Here is a 20571-nt window from a genome sequence, read left to right on the forward strand (position 1 = left end):
TTTAAAGGACAGGGAGAGAGGGAGGGAGAGTTTTAATGGACAGGGAGAGTTTTAACGGACAGGGAGAGTTTTAACGGACAGGGAGAGAGGGAGGGAGAGTTTTAACAGACAGGGAGAGTTTTAACGGACAGGGAGAGTTTTAAAGGACAGGGAGAGAGGGAGGGAGAGTTTTAATGGACAGGGAGAGTTTTAATGGACAGGGAGAGAGGGAGGGAGAGTTTTAACGGACAGGGAGAGAGGGAGGGAGAGTTTTAACGGACAGGGAGAGAGGGAGGGAGAGTTTTAATGGACAGGGAGAGTTTTAACGGACAGGGAGAGTTTTAACGGACAGGGAGAGTTTTAACGGACAGGGAGAGAGGGTAGGAGAGTTTTAACGGACAGGGAGAGTTTTAACGGACAGGGAGAGTTTTAAAGGACAGGGAGAGTTTTAAAGGACAGGGAGAGTTTTAACGGACAGGGAGAGTTTTAACGGACAGGGAGAGTTTTAAAGGACAGGGAGAGTTTTAACGGACAGGGAGAGTTTTAACAGACAGGGACAGAGGGAGGGAGAGTTTTAACGGACAGGGAGAGTTTTAACGGACAGGGAGAGAGGGAGGGAGAGTTTTAACGGACAGGGAGAGTTTTAACGGACAGGGAGAGAGGGAGGGAGAGTTTTAACGGACAGGGAGAGAGGGAGAGAGAGTTTTAACGGACAGGGAGAGTTTTAACGGACAGGGAGAGAGGGAGGGAGAGTTTTAACGGACAGGGAGAGAGGGAGGGAGAGTTTTAACAGACAGGGAGAGTTTTAACGGACAGGGAGAGTTTTAACAGACAGGGACAGAGGGAGGGAGAGTTTTAACGGACAGGGAGAGAGGGAGGGAGAGTTTTAACGGACAGGGAGAGTTTTAACGGACAGGGAGAGAGGGAGGGAGAGTTTTAACGGACAGGGAGAGTTTTAACGGACAGGGAGGGAGGGAGGGAGAGTTTTAACGGACAGGGAGAGTTTTAACGGACAGGAAGAGTTTTAACGGACAGGGAGAGTTTTAAAGGACAGGGAGAGTTTTAAAGGACAGGGAGAGTTTTAACGGACAGGGAGAGTTTTAACGGACAGGGAGAATTTGAACGGACAGGGAGAGAGGGAGGGAGAGTTTTAACGGACAGGGAGAGAGGGAGGGAGAGTTTTAACGGACAGGGAGAGAGGGAGGGAGAGTTTTAACGGACAGGGAGAGTTTTAACGGACAGGGAGAGAGGGAGGGAGAGTTTTAACGGACAGGGAGAGTTTTAACGGACAGGGAGGGAGGGAGGGAGAGTTTTAACGGACAGGAAGAGTTTTAACGGACAGGAAGAGTTTTAAAGGACAGGGAGAGTTTTAAAGGACAGGGAGAGTTTTAAAGGACAGGGAGAGTTTTAAAGGACAGGGAGAGTTTTAACGGACAGGGAGAGTTTTAACGGACAGGGAGAATTTGAACGGACAGGGAGAGAGGGAGGGAGAGTTTTAACGGACAGGGAGAGAGGGAGGGAGAGTTTTAACGGACAGGGAGAGTTTTAACGGACAGGGAGAGAGGGAGGGAGAGTTTTAACGGACAGGGAGAGTTTTAACAGACAGGGAGAGAGGGAGGGAGAGTTTTAACAGACAGGGAGAGAGGGAGGGAGAGTTTTAACGGACAAGGAGAGAGGGAGGGAGAGTTTTAACAGACAGGGAGAGAGGGAGGGAGAGTTTTAACGGACAGGGAGAGAGGGAGGGAGAGTTTTAACGGACAGGGAGAGTTTTAACGGACAGGGAGAGAGGGAGGGAGAGTTTTAACGGACAGGGAGAGAGGGAGGGAGACTTTTAACAGACAGGGAGAGAGGGAGGGAGAGTTTTAAAGGACAGGGAGAGAGGGAGGGAGAGTTTTAACAGACAGGGAGAGTTTTAAAGGACAGGGAGAAATGGAGGGAGCGTTTTAACGGACAGGGAGAGTTTTAACGGACAGGGAGAGAGGGAGGGAGAGTTTTAATGGACAGGGAGAGTTTTAACGGACAGGGAGAGTTTTAACGGACAGGGAGAGTTTTAACGGACAGGGAGAGAGGGAGGGAGAGTTTTAACGGACAGGGAGAGTTTTAACGGACAGGGAGAGTTTTAACGGACAGGGAGAGAGGGAGGGAGAGTTTTAACGGACAGGGAGGGAGGGAGGGAGAGTTTTAAAGGTCAGGGAGAGAGGGAGGGAGAGTTTTAAAGGCCAGGGAGAGAGGGAGGGAGAGTTTTAACAGACAGGGAGAGAGAGAGGGAGAGTTTTAACAGACAGGGAGAGAGGGAGGGAGAGTTTTAATGGACAGGGAGAGTTTTAACGGACAGGGAGAGTTATAACGGACATGGAGAGTTTTAAAGGACAGGGAGAGTTTTAACAGACAGGAAGAGTTTTAACGGACAGGGAGAGTTTTAACGGACAGGGAGAGTTTTAACAGACAGGGAGAGAGGGAGGGAGAGTTTTAACGGACAGGGAGAGTTTTAACGGACAGGTAGAGTTTTAAAGGACAGGGAGAGTTTTAAAGGACAGGGAGAGTTTTAACGGACAAGGAGAGTTTTAACGGACAGGGAGAGTTTTAACGGACAGGGAGAATTTTAACGGACAGTGAGAGAGGGAGGGAGAGTTTTAACGGACAGGGAGCGTTTTAATGGACAGGGATAGAGGGAGGGAGAGTTTTAACGGACAGGGAGAGTTTTAACGGACAGGGAGAGAGGGAGGGAGAGTTTTAATGGACAGGGAGAGTTTTAACGGACAGGTAGAGTTTTAACGGACAGGGAGAGAGGGAGGGAGAGTTTTAACGGACAGGGAGAGAGGGAGGGAGAGTTTTAACGGACAGGGAGAGAGGGAGGGAGAGTTTTAACAGACAGGGAGAGAGGGAGGGAGAGTTTTAAAGGACAGGGAAAGAGGGAGGGAGAGTTTTAACGGACAGGGAGAGTTTTAACGGACAGGGAGCGTTTTAATGGACAGGGATAGAGGGAGGGAGAGTTTTAACGGACAGGGAGAGTTTTAACGGACAGGGAGAGAGGGAGGGAGAGTTTTAATGGACAGGGAGAGTTTTAACGGACAGGTAGAGTTTTAACGGACAGGGAGAGAGGGAGGGAGAGTTTTAACGGACAGGGAGAGTTTTAACGGACAGGGAGAGTTTTAACGGACAAGGAGAGAGGGAGGGAGAGTTTTAACAGACAGGGAGAGAGGGAAGGAGAGTTTTAACAGACAGGGAGAGAGGGAGGGAGAGTTTTAACGGACAGGGAGAGTTTTAACGGACATGGAGAGTTTTAAAGGACAGGGAGAGTTTTAACAGACAGGAAGAGTTTTAACGGACAGGGAGAGTTTTAACGGACAGGGAGAGTTTTAACAGACAGGGAGAGAGGGGGGGAGAGTTTTAACGGACAGGGAGAGAGGGAGGGAGAGTTTTAACGGACAGGGAGAGTTTTAACGGACAGGTAGAGTTTTAAAGGACAGGGAGAGTTTTAAAGGACAGGGAGAGTTTTAACGGACAAGGAGAGTTTTAACGGACAGGGAGAGTTTTAACGGACAGGGAGAATTTTAACGGACAGTGAGAGAGGGAGGGAGAGTTTTAACGGACAGGGAGAGAGGGAGGGAGAGTTTTAACGGACAGGGAGAGAGGGAGGGAGAGTTTTAACAGACAGGGAGAGAGGGAGGGAGAGTTTTAAAGGACAGGGAAAGAGGGAGGGAGAGTTTTAACGGACAGGGAGAGTTTTAACGGACAGGGAGCGTTTTAATGGACACGGATAGAGGGAGGGAGAGTTTTAACGGACAGGGAGAGTTTTAACGGACAGGGAGAGAGGGAGGGAGAGTTTTAATGGACAGGGAGAGTTTTAACGGACAGGTAGAGTTTTAACGGACAGGGAGAGAGGGAGGGAGAGTTTTAACGGACAGGGAGAGTTTTAACGGACAGGGAGAGTTTTAACGGACAGGGAGAGAGGGAGGGAGAGTTTTAACGGACAGGGAGAGAGGGAGGGAGAGTTTTAAAGGCCAGGGAGAGAGGGAGGGAGAGTTTTAACAGACAGGGAGAGAGGGAAGGAGAGTTTTAACAGACAGGGAGAGAGGGAGGGAGAGTTTAAACGGACAGGGAGAGTTTTAACAGACAGGGAGAGAGGGAGGGAGAGTTTTAACGGACAGGGAGAGTTTTAACGGACAGGGAGAGAGGGAGGGAGAGTTTTAACGGACAGGGAGAGAGGGAGGGAGAGTTTTAACAGACAGGGAGAGTTTTAACGGACAGGGAGAGAGGGAGGGAGAGTTTTAACGGACAGGGAGAGAGGGAGGGAGAGTTTTAACAGACAGGGAGAGAGGGAGGGAGAGTTTTAAAGGACAGGGAAAGAGGGAGGGAGAGTTTTAACGGACAGGGAGAGTTTTAACGGACAGGGAGCGTTTTAATGGACAGGGATAGAGGGAGGGAGAGTTTTAACGGACAGGGAGAGTTTTAACGGACAGGGAGAGAGGGAGGGAGAGTTTTAATGGACAGGGAGAGTTTTAACGGACAGGTAGAGTTTTAACGGACAGGGAGAGAGGGAGGGAGAGTTTTAACGGACAGGGAGAGAGGGAGGGAGAGTTTTAACAGACAGGGAGAGAGGGAGGGAGAGTTTTAAAGGACAGGGAAAGAGGGAGGGAGAGTTTTAACGGACAGGGAGAGTTTTAACGGACAGGGAGCGTTTTAATGGACAGGGATAGAGGGAGGGAGAGTTTTAACGGACAGGGAGAGTTTTAACGGACAGGGAGAGAGGGAGGGAGAGTTTTAATGGACAGGGAGAGTTTTAACGGACAGGTAGAGTTTTAACGGACAGGGAGAGAGGGAGGGAGAGTTTTAACGGACAGGGAGAGTTTTAACGGACAGGGAGAGTTTTAACGGACAAGGAGAGAGGGAGGGAGAGTTTTAACAGACAGGGAGAGAGGGAAGGAGAGTTTTAACAGACAGGGAGAGAGGGAGGGAGAGTTTTAACGGACAGGGAGAGTTTTAACGGACATGGAGAGTTTTAAAGGACAGGGAGAGTTTTAACAGACAGGAAGAGTTTTAACGGACAGGGAGAGTTTTAACGGACAGGGAGAGTTTTAACAGACAGGGAGAGAGGGGGGGAGAGTTTTAACGGACAGGGAGAGAGGGAGGGAGAGTTTTAACGGACAGGGAGAGTTTTAACGGACAGGTAGAGTTTTAAAGGACAGGGAGAGTTTTAAAGGACAGGGAGAGTTTTAACGGACAAGGAGAGTTTTAACGGACAGGGAGAGTTTTAACGGACAGGGAGAATTTTAACGGACAGTGAGAGAGGGAGGGAGAGTTTTAACGGACAGGGAGAGAGGGAGGGAGAGTTTTAACGGACAGGGAGAGAGGGAGGGAGAGTTTTAACAGACAGGGAGAGAGGGAGGGAGAGTTTTAAAGGACAGGGAAAGAGGGAGGGAGAGTTTTAACGGACAGGGAGAGTTTTAACGGACAGGGAGCGTTTTAATGGACACGGATAGAGGGAGGGAGAGTTTTAACGGACAGGGAGAGAGGGAGGGAGAGTTTTAACGGACAGGGAGAGTTTTAACGGACAGGGAGAGAGGGAGGGAGAGTTTTAATGGACAGGGAGAGTTTTAACGGACAGGTAGAGTTTTAACGGACAGGGAGAGAGGGAGGGAGAGTTTTAACGGACAGGGAGAGTTTTAACGGACAGGGAGAGTTTTAACGGACAGGGAGAGAGGGAGGGAGAGTTTTAACGGACAGGGAGAGAGGGAGGGAGAGTTTTAAAGGCCAGGGAGAGAGGGAGGGAGAGTTTTAACAGACAGGGAGAGAGGGAAGGAGAGTTTTAACAGACAGGGAGAGAGGGAGGGAGAGTTTTAACGGACAGGGAGAGTTTTAACAGACAGGGAGAGAGGGAGGGAGAGTTTTAACGGACAGGGAGAGTTTTAACGGACAGGGAGAGAGGGAGGGAGAGTTTTAACGGACAGGGAGAGAGGGAGGGAGAGTTTTAACAGACAGGGAGAGTTTTAACGGACAGGGAGAGAGGGAGGGAGAGTTTTAACGGACAGGGAGAGAGGGAGGGAGAGTTTTAACAGACAGGGAGAGAGGGAGGGAGAGTTTTAAAGGACAGGGAAAGAGGGAGGGAGAGTTTTAACGGACAGGGAGAGTTTTAACGGACAGGGAGCGTTTTAATGGACAGGGATAGAGGGAGGGAGAGTTTTAACGGACAGGGAGAGTTTTAACGGACAGGGAGAGAGGGAGGGAGAGTTTTAATGGACAGGGAGAGTTTTAACGGACAGGTAGAGTTTTAACGGACAGGGAGAGAGGGAGGGAGAGTTTTAACGGACAGGGAGAGTTTTAACGGACAGGGAGAGTTTTAACGGACAGGGAGAGAGGGAGGGAGAGTTTTAACGGACAGGGAGAGAGGGAGGGAGAGTTTTAAAGGCCAGGGAGAGAGGGAGGGAGAGTTTTAAAGGCCAGGGAGAGAGGGAGGGAGAGTTTTAACAGACAGGGAGAGAGGGAAGGAGAGTTTTAACAGACAAGGAGAGAGGGAGGGAGAGTTTTAACGGACAGGGAGAGTTTTAACAGACAGGGAGAGAGGGAGGGAGAGTTTTAACGGACAGGGAGAGTTTTAACGGACAGGGAGAGAGGGAGGGAGAGTTTTAACGGACAGGAAGAGAGGGAGGGAGAGTTTTAACAGACAGGGAGAGTTTTAAAGGACAGGGAAAGAGGGAGGGAGAGTTTTAACGGACAGGGAGAGTTTTAACGGACAGGGAGAGTTTTAATGGACAGGGAGAGAGGGAGGGAGAGTTTTTACGGACAGGGAGAGTTTTAACAGACAGGGAGAGAGGGAGGGAGAGTTTTAACAGACAGGGAGAGAGGGAGGGAGAGTTTTAACGGACAGGGAGAGAGGGAGGGAGAGTTTTAACAGACAGGGAGCGAGGGAGGGAGAGGGAGAGAGAGAGAACTCATTAACTCAATCTATTTTACTCCAAGTTTGTTAAATTAACCCAACATGACCACCCAACATGACCACATATATGTAATTCTCTGCACGGAACACAGCATGTACCACATCTAAAGTTCTTCTCATTAAGTTATTTTCTATTCTAAGAACAATAAACTCTGCAGTATATCTGTACGCTACGTCTTTCTTCTCCTGTTAATTTTTCTCCATATCAGACCACAGATACAGGGGCAGAAATAGGTTGTCTTTGGGGTTGGAGAAAAATGACATCCGTATCAAATAGCCTCGTGTTTATTATTTCTGAGACTTTTTTATGTGGCTTTTCTTCTGCCTGTTTCTTCTGCCTGTTATTCTTCACTTGCTTCCTGACCGCTCGGGTCCAGCCACACACAAACACACACACACACACACACACACACAAGGGCATGCACATACACACACACATTCACACACTTCCTGACTGACTGGTCAAGTCTTGTCTGGTCTGGAGGCTAGCCAGTCTGTCTGTGGCTAGAAAAACACAGGCAGGTCTAAGACCCTAGCTATCAATAACAAGGAAGTGGAGGGGGAAACGCTGGTGTGTGTGTGTGTGCGCGCGCGCACGTCTGAGACCTATCTATAACAGGGAAGTGTAGGAGCGAATGCTAGCAGCTGACAGAAATCTAGACAGCGGCACGGCACGTTGGAGGGTTAACAGGAGCTCTTCATGTGTATCCTCACAGCTATTTACCTCAACTCACACCAAACAGAAACAGGAAACAGCTACTCGCCCGCTGCCTGTGGCCCACTGTCTCTGAGTGATGGTGTAAGTAGACTCACATGCTTTATGAAAAGTTGAGCCAGTCTCTCTGGTTCTGCTATACACTTCTCCAGTTCCCCCAGGAAGTAGCTAGACAGAGAGAGACAGGTTACACACACACTATCACACACAATCACACTCTGCACAGTACATCTTCGACACTCACTCTTTATGCCAGTCGAACATTTGGTGAATGTTTCCAAATATAATCTTGTCTTTCCCCTTCATGTCCTCAGGTATGCCCTTGGTATTCATAGTGGCCATGTAGCCCTGTAGTGGTGACACACACACACACACACACACACACACACACACACACACACACACACAACCTCAGATCAGATATACTGTATATGACTGACTGGGATTCAAACCCTGGTTTCCCACGCACAACAAGACAGTGTTAACCCTCTGAGCTAAAGCCTACGTATTACCGTAATATACAGTGCCATTCAAATGTTTGGACACACCTACTCATTCCAGGGGTTTTCTCTATTTTTGCTATTTCATGCATTGCAGAATAGTAGTGAAGACATCAAAACTATGAAATAACACATGTGGAATCATGTAGAAATCAAACAAGTGTTAAACAAATCAAAACAGATTTTTAGGTTCTTCAAAGTAGCCACCCATTGCTTTAATAACAGCTTTGCACACTCTTGGCATTCTCTCAACCAGCTTCATGAGGTAATCACCTGGAATGCATTTCAATTAACAAGTGTGCCTTGTTAAAAGGTCATTTGGGGAATTTCTTTCCTTCTCAATGCGTTTGAGACAATCAGTTGTGTTGTGACAAGGTAGGGTTGGTACTGTGCCTTGCGAAAGTTTGCGACTTTTTGCCACATTTCAGGCTTCAAACATAAAGATATAAAACTGTATTTTTTTGTGAAGAATCAACAACAAGTGGGACACAATCATGAAGTGGAACGACATTTATTGGATATTTCAAACTTTTTTAACAAATCAAAAACTGAAAAATTGGGCGTGCAAAATTATTCAGCCCCCTTAAGTTAATACTTTGTAGCGCCACCTTTGAAGCCTGAAATGTGGCAAAAGGTCGCGAAGTTCAAGGGGGCCGAATACTTTCGCAAGGCACTGTATACAGAAGATAGCCGTATTTGGTAAAAGACTAAGTCCATATTATGGTAAGAACAGCGTCAATAAGCAAAGAGAAACGACAGTCCATCATTACTTTAAGACATGAAGGTCAGTCAACACGGAACGTTTGAAGAACTTTGAAAGTTTCTTCATTGTGCAGTCTCAAACACCATCAAGCGCTATGATGAAACTGGCTCTGATGAGGACCGCCACAAGAAAGGAAGACCCAGAGTTACCTCTGCTGTAGAGGATAAGTTCATTAGTTACCAGCCTCAGAAATTGCAGCCCAAAGAAATGCTTCCCAGAGTTCAAGTAACAGACACATCTCAACATCAGGCATTTATGGTCGAATTGCTGCAAATAAACCCCTTCTGAAGGACACCAATAAGAAGAAGAGATTTGCTTGGGCCGGTCCTTTGGTCCGATGAGTACAAATTTGAGACTTCTGGTTCCAACCGCCTAGTCTTTGTGAGACACAGAGAAGGTGAACAGAGGATCTCTGAATGTGTAGTTCCACCTTGAAGCATGGAGGAGGAGGTGTGATGGTGTGGGGGTGCTTTGCTGGTGACACTGTCAGTGATTTATTTAGAATTCAAGGCACACTTAACCTGCATAGCAACCACAGAATTCTGCAGCGATACCCCATTCCATCTGGTTGTACGTAGTCTCACTATCATTGGTTTTTCAACAGGACAATGACCCAACAACCTTCCAGGCTGTGTAAGGGCTTTTTGACCAAGAACGAGAGTGATGGTGTCCTACATCAGATGACCTGGCCTCCACAATCCCCCGACCTCAACCCAACTGAGATGGTTTGGGATGAGTTGGACGGCAGAGTGAAGGAAAGCAGCCAACAAGTTCACAGCATATGTGGGAAGTCCTTCAAGACTGTTGGAAAAGCATTCCAGGTAAAGCTGGTTGAAAGATTTCCAAGAGTGTGCAAAGCTGTCATCAAGGCAAAGGTTGGCTACTTTGAAGAATCTAAAATCTGAAATATATTTTGATTTGCTTAAAAAAAAAAGGGGTTACTACATGATTCCATATGTGTTATTTCATAGTTTTGATGTCTTCACTATTATTCTACAATGTAGAAAATAGTACAAATAAAGAAAAACCCTTGAATGAGTAGGTGTGTCCAAACTTTTGACTGGTACTGTATGTACATTCATCAAATCAACCCAATAACAGAAATGGCCGTTTTTGGAGCCAGACCAAGCGGTGTTGAAAGACACTGAAGGTATTGTGATGACAATGTTTTCAAGGCCAGGTGATATAATACCTGGGTGGGTGGGTTTTCAAACTTCATAAGCCACTGTTTTTAATGGCTGTCATTGAATACGCATATAATACTGTACTCTCACCTCTACTATGTACCTCAGGTCTTCCACATACAGTTTCTCTGTCTCTATGAGTTCCTTCAGTACGTACCTGGACAGAGAGGCAGAGGATGACAAATATTGCAGACTTTTGGTGCCCCCTGTCATCCCCATCAAAACAAAGTATTTGCAAACAGTCTTGACACAGTGACATTCTCATGTAAACTGCTGGCGGTGTGTTGGTACTTATGGCAATGCTGTGTTGTACATCACACTTTGCATCCGTTTTAGAGCGAAGTGTAGTGTTGTGTTGTGTAACTAAAGGGGAACCACTTGCATGCTCTTCTCTAAGGCACTCCTCCTCTCCTCATTGTCGGCTGCGGCTGATGATTGGCTGGAGGTGTCGTCCGTCAACACTGAGCCGTTGTCATCTGGATAGACATTGGTGGGTTCCTGGTGAAACAGAGGGGACAGGGCATATGGTTATGATATGGCATTTTGGCATTTATGGCATTTTTAATATAGCGGGAGAGGACAAGGGGCAAGGGAAAGATCAAACTGAGGGATGGAGAGGCGATGAAACGGGGGGGGGGGGGGGGGGGGGGGGTGAGAAAGTGAGGCAAAGAGACAGAAAGGCAAAGTGAGGGAGAGAGGGAGGGGAAATTGAGGGTGACGAGAGAGAGAGGCAAAGTGAGAGCGGGGGAGAGAGAGAGAGAGGGAGAGAGAGAGAGAGAGAGAGGGAGAGAGAGAGAGAGAGAGAGGCAAGGTGAGAGAGTGAGGGAGAGAGGATAATGATGCCGGTTGCCAAGGTGACCAGGGAGGGAGAGCAGCCAGACACTAGGGACAGTGACAGAATGATAAGGGGATCTGATTGTCACCAAGAATAGTGTATGGTGTGGTGAAGTCACCATGAAAGAGAAAGACAGAGGGAGAGAAAGAAAGAACAGGGTCGGTAGAGAATTATTGGGCCTGTAAAGGAGTGTGGTGTACAGAATGTCTTGTGCATAGAATTACATATAATTTCATTGGATCTCTGTGGTGTTAGCATAGCACCCAATTAGGGCTGGGCGATATAGCCAAGATATCATATCACTGTATTTTCAAAATGTTTATGTTTTTTATCATTCTGAATGATAAAGTTCTAAATATGCTTTATGGGTTGTGTGTGACACTAGCGTGGCAACAAATGATTTGTCAGTGGTTTTAATGGGCTTTCTTCTTGATTTAAACTGTTCGGCCAAACTTCAACCAAACATAGTAGGAACACAAAACTGACAGTAAAGTCCTGTAGTACATGGGAATCAAAATCCTCTTCTGTAGCCTCTAACTCTAGTACTATACCAATGGTTGCTATTTCCAAAATGATTTGTTCAATTCCAGCGTTCACTTCCATCATTTTATCAAGTTATTCAAATCCTGCACTCATTTGAATGATCATTTAAACACTTGCTCACGTTCCTTTTTTACCTTAGTATGTCCCTATGTCCTCGCAATAAAATTGTTGGCAGAATCATTTTCTCTTCTTTGACTGCATTTTTGTCTTCAATTGTAGTTCTTACTTTCACCACTTGTAGTCCATGAGCCAGACTCCCAAATTTGGGCCATCAAGATCAGTAACATCGCGCCGATAGAGATGGCAGCTTCGCTTCTTGTCCTTAGGAAACTGTGCAGTATTTTGTTTTTTTATGTATTATTTCTTACATTGTTAGCCCAGAAAATCTTAAGTGTCATTACATACAACCGCAAAGAACTTTTGGATATCAGAGAGTCTTCAACTTACCAGCACAACCAGCATTACGACCAGGTATACGACTTTCCCAAAGCGGATCCTTTGTCTGCACAGGGCATTTGAACTGATTCCAGAGGCCGGCCCAAAACAACACTGCCGGAGGAGAGGGTGTCGAAGCGGTCTTCTAGTGAGTCTTCGGATGCCCGCACACCAAACACCCGCTTCGGAGTATATTACTCGCTAATGTCCAGTCCCTAGTTAACAAAGTCGATGAAATCAGGGCAAGAGTTGCTTTCCAAAGAGATGTCCGGGATTTTAACACTCTCTGTTTCACGGAAACATGGCTAGCTTGGGACATGCTGTCGGAGTCGGTACAGCCAACAGGATTTTCAGTGCATCGCGCCGACAGGAATAAACATCTCTGCGGTAAGAAGAAGGGCGGGGGTGTATGTTTCATGATTGACTCATGGTGTAATTGTAACAACATACAGGAACTCAAGTCCTTTTGTTCACCTGACCTAGAATTCCTCACAATCAAATGCCGACTGTATTATCTCCCAAGAGAACTCTCCTTGTTTATTGTCACAGCCGTGTATATCCCCTGGCAAGTGATACCAAGATGACCATCAAGGAACTTCACTGGACTTTATGCAAACTGGAAACCATATATCCTGAGGCTACATTTATTGTAGCTGGGGATTTTAACAAAGCTAATTTGAGAACAAGGCTACCTAAATTCTATCAGCATATCAATTGCAGTACACGAGCGAGTAACATTGTTTCTCTAACTTCCGCGATGCACACAAGCCCTCCCTTGCCCTCCTAATGGCAAATCTGACCATGACTCCATCTTGTTGCTCCCCTCCTATAGGCAGAAACTAAAACAGGAAGCGCCCGTACTTAGGTCTATCCAACGCTGGTCTGACCAATTGGATTCCACGCTTTAAGATTGCTTCGATCACGTGGACCGGGATATGTTCCGGGTAGCCTCAGAGAACAACATTGACGTATATACGCTGACTCGGTGAGTGAGTTTATAAGGAAGTGTATAGGAGATGTTGTACCCACTGTGACTATTAAAACCTTCCCTAACCAGAAACTGTGGATTGATGGCAGCATTTGGGCAAAACTGAAAGCACTTACCACTGCATTTAATCGTGGCAAGGCAACTGGGAATATGAAAGAAAGAGTGGGATGAAAGGGATGAAAGAAAGAGTGATAACACAGAGATAGTGGTGGGAAAAGTACCCAATTGTCGTACTTGAGTAACAGTAAACATATCTTGACTCAAGTAAAAGTGAAAGTCACCCAGTAAAATCCTACTTTAGTAAAGGTGTTAAAGTATGTGGTTTTAAATATATTTAAGTATCAAAAGTAAATGTAATTTCTAAAATGTAAAGTAAAAGAGTAAATCATTTCAAATCCCTTTTATCAAGCAAACAAGACGGCACGATTTTCTTGTTTTTTTAAATTCAAGGATATCTAGGGGCGCACTCCAGCACTCAGATATTATTTACAAACAAAGCATTTGTGTTTACCGAGTCCGCCAGATCAGACGAAGTAGGGATAACCAGGCGTCTTCTCTTTAAGTGCGTGAATTAGACCAGACAGTACTGAACATTGTGTCATCATACACTTGATGACATCCACACCCAATCAATTCAGGAAGAGTGGGACATAGTAAACAAACATGTCGCAGCGATCTAATCAATGGAGTTGGTGAGGTAAACATGAGTGCCTTTTCACAGGCTACTTTCCCGGAACTTAGAAACATTCCCTTGGAGATTCTTGAACATTGAAGCAGTGTCTCTACACTCTACAGAAATGCTTGTGTGATCAGTAAGATACGCTGTCATGCTTGTGTGAGAAATAAGCACCTCTTTGTTCATTGCCCACGGTCTTCTGCTTACAATAGCACCGAATGCGTGTTTGTCAACCTTCTGAAGACTTACACACACGGACTCCCCTGTTTAAATGGTCCGCAAACCACTCCTTTTCTTGTGCAAGTCTCCCTTCTTAGTTGAGCAATGTCGTTCAGCATTCATCAGCTTTCATTCTGCCTTACTCATTCGCTCGTGACTGAGTAAACCCTCGGTTTGTCCACACTTCTAGGCCTCCATGTTCCGGCCGTGCCCATCTTCCCTTGACTTTGACCCACAGTACACAACTAATCAAACACCTGCATCCTAAATGCACTCTACAGACTCTATTCAGACCCTTTACTCAGGTACTTTGTTGAAGCACCTTTGGCACCGATTACAGCATAGTCTTCTCAGATATGACGCTACACGCTTGGTACACCTGTATTTGGGGAGTTTGTTCCATTCTTCTCTGCAGATCCTCTCAAGCTCTGTCAGGTTGGATGGGGAGCGTTGCTACACAGCTATTTTCAGGTCTCTCCAGAAATGTTAGAGCAGGCTCTGGCTGGGACACTAAAGGACATTCAAAGACTCCCGAAGCCACTCCTGCATTGTCTTGGCTGTGTGCTTAGGGTCGTTGTCCTGTTAGAAGGTGAACCTTTGCCCCAGTCTGAGGTCCTGAATGCTCTGGAGCAGGTTTTCATCAAGGATCTCTCTGTACTTCGCTCCGTTCATCTTTCCCTCGGTCCTAGTCTCCCAGTCCCTGCCGCTGAAAAAAAAACACAGCATGATGCTGCCACCACCATGCTTCACCGTAGGGATGGTTCCAGGTTTCCTCCAGATGTGATGCTTGGCATCAAGGCCAAAGAGTTCAATCTTGGTTTCATCCGACCAGAGAATCTTGTTTCTCATGGCCTGAGAGTATTTAGGTGCCTTTGGCAAACTCCAAGCGGGCTGTCGAGCCTTTTACTGAGGAGTGGCTTTCGTCTGGACCCTCTGCCACAAAGGCCTGATTGTGCGTAGCCGTAGCGCTTAAAATTGTCTGTCCTCGGTTGCAACACTCACTACCGAGCTCCAAACTGTCTCTGGAAGCAATGCCAGCACAATAATTGTTTGTCGGGAGCCTCATGAAATGGGTTTCCATGGCCGAGCAGCCGTACACAAGCCTAAGATCACCATGTGCAAGGCCAAACTTCGGCTGGAGTGGTGTAAAGCTTGCCGCCATTGACTCTGGAGCAGTGGAAACACGTTCTCTGGAATGATTTTTCACGCTTAATCATCTGGCAGTCCAACGGACAAATCTGTGTTTGGCGGATGCCATGAGAGCGCTACCTGCCTGAATGCATAGTGGCACCTGTAAAGTTTGGTGGAGGAGGAATAATGGTTTGGGGCTGTTTTTCATGGTTTGGTTTAGGCCCCTCAGTTCCAGTGAAGGCAAATCTTAACACTACAACTTTGTGGCAACAGTTTGGGGAAGGCCCTTTCCTGTTTCAGCACGACAATGCCCCGGTGCACAAAGCGAGGTCCATACAGAAATGGTTTGTTGAGATCAGTTTTGTAGAACTTGACTCGCCTGCATAGAGCCCTGACGTCAACCCCATCGAACACCTTTGGGCTGAATTGGAACACTGACTGTGAGCCAGTCCCCACAGCAATGTTCCAACATCTAGTGGAAAGACATCTAGTGGAAGCTGTTATAGCAACAAAGGGGTTTTATAATGCCCATGATTTTGGAATGAGACGTTCGATGAGCAGGTGTCCACATACTTTTGAACATGCAGTTTATGTGGTAGTAGAGTAGTGGCCTGAGGGCACACAGTTAATGTGTTGTGAAAAGTGTTATGAAATGTAATGTCATGTAATATTTGAAATGGTATATAACTGCCTTAATGTTGCTGGACACTGGGAAGAGTAATGGGGATCCTTAATAAATACTTAATAAAAAACGAATCCCTCTGACTCCTCTGCCGGTCTCCCTGATGGATGGAGGCTACTTTCTCTAGTTCACCACCGCCCCTGCCCTCTGGCCTGGTTCAGCCTGTTCAGCCGCTATTTGTTCAAATGTTTACTCCCGGCCAGACTCCTCGGCATAGCGACAGTATATATTCACCTGTGGCCTTTTATTTCCCATCAACTTCTGGAAATGTGACCTTTTACTTAAGATGTAGTGTACACAGTGGGTGTGTGTGTGTGTCGGCCTGGCCGCCCGTGTGTGTGTCCTAGCTTTCCTGCCCTGTTAGGAATCCTCCAGCCCTAGCTCTACCCTGGCTGACAGGACGCTCCCTGACTGGCCGATCCTGATCCTTACCAGATGTCCTCTGCTCTGGCGGAAGCCCACAGGAAAGAACTCTCTCTTTCTCGCATCCTCTATTTTTACTCCTCTATTTTTGCTTTCCAAAAGTTCAACGGAAGCCGATATCACGGCGGATGTGGTTCCTACAGGGAGACCATGCCTTCGTGAGGTGGAGGTAGTGTGTGCGCGTTAGCGTGCGGTGCGGGCGTGCCAGTTGTTTATGCTTGTGGGCGTGCACGGTGCTAAAATTCTATTCTAAGAACTATCCAAACTCTTTTTTCTTCTTCTGCCTTTTCCTACTTGAAGGAGAAACTCGAAATCTCTCAAAGTGCATCCAGACAGTACAGTCCAGACAAAAGTTGATCTCTCCTGAAGAGAGGAAGGAAATACCATTTGATGACTAGAGCAAGCGGAGCTATAACTCTTGGTACATTATAGTCATTTCACTACCGTTCCTTGGTTAACAGTACAACATTTTTTGACTGTTTGACTGAAGTCAGTCTAGGAATTTTCCGTTGACCATCAAATAATAAACAATTGATCAAACCGGGCCTCTGTCGGAATGTTAGGTCAGATTAGCAGTATCCTGAATGAAGAGGGAGAGGGAGAGCAGGAAATAGGGTAAGCACTAAGCAGAATGTACTGTATCTGAGATAAAGAGAAAGGGAAGTTACTAGAATGTGTGTAAGAGTGAATGAGAATAAGATGTTGGCAGAATGAAAGTCTAATCTTTTATCTCCTGTGGGTGGTCAGAAGACAAAAACAGAGAGAGAGAGAGAGAGAGAGAGAGAGAATGCAGAATGACAGAAGCCGTGACCCCGAGATGACTGACCTACATACATTAATCCGCGTCTTCCTTTCTCTCTATTTTTCTTATTCTCTCTCACACTCTCTCCTGTCCCCCCCCCCCTTCTGTCTCACTCTCTCCCTATCCTTCGCTCACTCCCATGTCTCTCTTTCTCCCTGTCCCTCTCTCTCCACCTTGTCCCTGACAGGACAGACGGAACCAGTGATCTCCTTTCCTTCTCTCCCCTGTCTCTGTCTGTGTGTAATCCTGACACCAGAGCCTTATGACTGACTGTTATTATGACTGAGTTCTTATTCCCACAGCCAGAACTGGAGGGGAATAACACACTTAGCAGGCTGATGGGGTGGTCTGGTGCACCTGCGTTATGTTTAGTAGGGCACACTGTAACAAAACGTTTTGCAACGGAATACGAAGATCTGTGTTCTTATTGGACAAGTTCAGATATACAGTGGCAAGAAAAAGTATGTGAACCCTTTGGAATTACCTGGATTTCTGCTTAAATTGGTCGTACAATTGGATCTGATCTTCATCTTAGTCACAACAATAGACAAACACAGTCTGCTTAAACTAATAACACACAAACAATTCTACGTTTTCATGTCTTTATTGAACATACTGTGTAAATATTCACAGTGCAGGTTGGAAAATGTGTGTGAAACCTTGGATTTAATAGCAGGTTGACCCTCCTTTGGAAGCAACAACCTCAGCCAAATGTTTTCTGTAGTTGCGGATCAGACCTGCACAACGGTCAGGAGGAATTTTGACCATTTACAAAACTGTTTCATTTCAGCAATATTCTTGTGATGTCTGGTGTGAACCACTCTCTTGAGGTCATGCCACAGCATCTCAATTGGGTTGAGGTCAGGACTGGGCCACTCCAGAAGGCATATTTTCTTCTGTAGAAGCTTGTTGATTTACTTCTGTGTTTTGGGTCATTGTCCTGTTGCATCACCCAACTTCTGTTGTCCTTCAATTGGTGGACAGATGTTTATTTTTTACATGTTTTATTGAACCTTTATTTAACTAGGCAAGTCAGTCAAGAACAATTATCTGATTTACAATGACGGCCTACCCCGGCCAAACCCAGACAAAGCTGGGCCAATTATGGGCCGCCCTATGGGACTTCCAATCATGGCCGGATGTGATACAGCCTGGATTCAAACCAGGGACTGCAGTGATGTCTCTAGCACTGAGATGCAGTGCCTTAGTCTGCTGCGCCACTCAGGAGCCTTACATTCTCCTGCAAAAAGTATTGATAAACTTGGTAATTCATTTTTCCATCGATGATAGCAAGCTGTCCAGGCCCTGAGGCAGCAAAGCAGACCCAAACCATGATGCTCCCTCCACCATACTTTACAGTTGGGATGAGGTTTTGATGTTGCTGTTCTGTCTTTTTATCTCCACACATAGTGTTGTGTCTTCATTACAAACAACACAACTGTAGCTTCATTTGTCCACAGAATATTTTGCCAGAAGCGCTGTGGAACATCCAGGTGCTCTTTTGCAAACTTCAGATGTGCAGCAATGTTTTTTTGGGACAGCTGTGGCTTCTTCCGTGGTGTCCTCCCATGAACACCATTCTTGTTTAGCGTTTTACGTATCGTAGACTCGTCAACAGAGATGTGAGCATGTTCCAGAGATTTCTGTAAGTCTTTAGCTGACACTCTAGGATTCTTCTTAACCTCATTGAGCATTCTGCGCTGTGCTCCTTCAGTCATCTTTGCAGGACGGCCACTCTTAGGGAGAGTAACAACAGTGCTGAAATTTCTCCATTTATAGACAATTTGTCTTTTAGAGATACTTTTGTAACCCTTTCCAGCTTTATGCAAGGCAACAGTTCTTAATCTTAGGTCTTCTGAGATCTCTTTTGTTCGAGGCATGATTCACATCAGGCAATGCTTCTTGTGAATAGCAAACTCACATTTTGTGAGTGTTTAATATAGGGCAGGGCAACTCTAACCAACATCTCCAATCTCATTTCAATGATTGGACTTCAGGTTAGTTGACTCCTGACTCCAATTAGCTTTTGGAGAAGTCATCAGCCTAGGGCTTCACATATTTTTTCCAACCTACAATGTGAATGTTTAAATGATGTATTCAATAAAGACAAGAAAAATACAATCATTTGTGTGTTATTAGTTTAAGTACACTGTGTTGGTCTATTGTTGTGACTTAGATGAAGGTCAGATCAAATTTGATGAACAATTTACTCAGAAATCGAGGTAATTCCAACGGGTTCACATACTTTTTCTTGCCACTGTAGCTCCCTTGTTCACTGAGTTTTAAAAGCTTTGTCAAAACCGGTAAGATTCCAGTTAGTCATGTCTCTCTTACGTCTACCTGACACAGTATCCACTATCTTTAACTTGGCCCCCTTACCAACCGTCTCGGTTCAAATACCATCTATCCCATTTGCTGTTGCCGTTCACACATCATTCCCAGTGTTTGATGTGTAAATGAAAGAGCACAGCCATCGTCTAGACTCTGCCGTTCCCGGGAACACGGCATCTTCCGTCCTTTTTCTCCTCCGTGCCGTTTCCTCTTCATCTGGAGGCATGTTCTTTGCAGCTGAATGCGAAGCGTCCACCACACGGAACCCTAACAAGGGTGTGCGTCCTGAATGGCACCCTGTTCCCTACATATTAGTGCACTACTTTCGACCAGAGACCTGTATGGGCCCGTTTGGGGGGGGGGGGGGGGGGGACTTCCTTTCATATCCAGGTCTGTCTCGGGGGCTATCGCCTCCCTGTCTGGGTTTTCCCCAGAGAAAATCATGACTATCTCCCCTAACCCTACACACTGAGCAGCAACAGCCAATACCATCGATGGATGACCAATTCATTTCTTCATCAGTTCAGTACAATTTATTGTGTTTTCTCAGGTTGGATACGTTGACTGAGTATGTGCTCTCTGACCCTGTTGATTAGATAGATTGCATGACCGTAGCTACCTTGTTAAGCCTCCTAGACCTAAGGCATTTGCTCGGGTGGGCTAAGACAAGTTGTCAGGTCTCAGGCAAAGATTGTCAACAAGCAAACATGATTCCCCACACCACTTCTGTTACACGGGGCTGTAGGTGTGAACTTAGAGTGTGTGTGTGTGCGTGCATGTGTGTGCGTGCGTGCGTGCGTGTGTGTGTGTGCGCGTGCACGCGTGTTGACTCACATGTGTGTAGGCCAGTGAAGTACAGCCTTGTAGCGAGTCAGACAGGTAGCTGGGAGAGTTTAGGGTTGCCGGGGAGAGATCCTCAGGACTGGCCAAATTATACCTGCACTCCTACAACACACACACACACGCACACCTCATGAGCACACACATACACACGCAGCTAGACAGAAGGAACATCGTTACTCAACATAACACAGCAAAATCACTCAACACATCGACGTGAGTCAGTGTTTACGCTGTGACTGGGTCAGAAACGTCCCCAGAGGTGAAAGGGCAGGGTGCTGTTGATGCGTAACGAGCAGCATCACCCCTGCCATAGCTATCCCACCGTCCACCGTGTGTTTACAACGCAGCAGTCATTCATAGTCTTCCTAGGCGAGGCATTGTACTGTCAATAGGCTGTGGTCAGGGAAGGTAAGTAGAGATAAAACATACTGTTTATCTATGGGGAAGCTGGCACCGCTATATATTTACACGGGAAGAGTTGTAGATCTGTGTTTGACAGGCAGCTGTACTAAACAATCATTTGTCTATTTGCTCTTGAGCCTGTTCATAAGCCTATGCTATCTTGTGATATGATATATGTATATT

The 20571-nt window shown here is 46.3% G+C and overlaps 1 protein-coding gene across 4 annotated transcripts in view; it reads right to left on the minus strand.

Annotated features, from left to right (window-relative positions):
* Positions 1-20571, minus strand: part of arhgef25a (Rho guanine nucleotide exchange factor (GEF) 25a) — a 128441-nt gene that overhangs the window by 24823 nt on the left and 83047 nt on the right. For 3 of the 4 annotated variants that reach the window (XM_036946875.1, XM_036946874.1, XM_036946877.1), the window contains 5 exons: positions 19978-20088; positions 10461-10576; positions 10169-10235; positions 7876-7979; positions 7730-7799 (listed from right to left, as the gene is read on the minus strand). In XM_036946875.1, the coding sequence (XP_036802770.1) occupies positions 7730-7799; positions 7876-7979; positions 10169-10235; positions 10461-10576; positions 19978-20088 (468 nt within the window). The remainder of the gene's footprint in view (positions 1-7729; positions 7800-7875; positions 7980-10168; positions 10236-10460; positions 10577-19977; positions 20089-20571) is intronic. The other variant, XM_036946876.1, reaches the window with a different exon arrangement.

The sequence above is a fragment of the Oncorhynchus mykiss genome, chromosome 16 (genome assembly GCF_013265735.2).
Source record: "Oncorhynchus mykiss isolate Arlee chromosome 16, USDA_OmykA_1.1, whole genome shotgun sequence".
Lineage (NCBI taxonomy): Eukaryota > Metazoa > Chordata > Actinopteri > Salmoniformes > Salmonidae > Oncorhynchus > Oncorhynchus mykiss.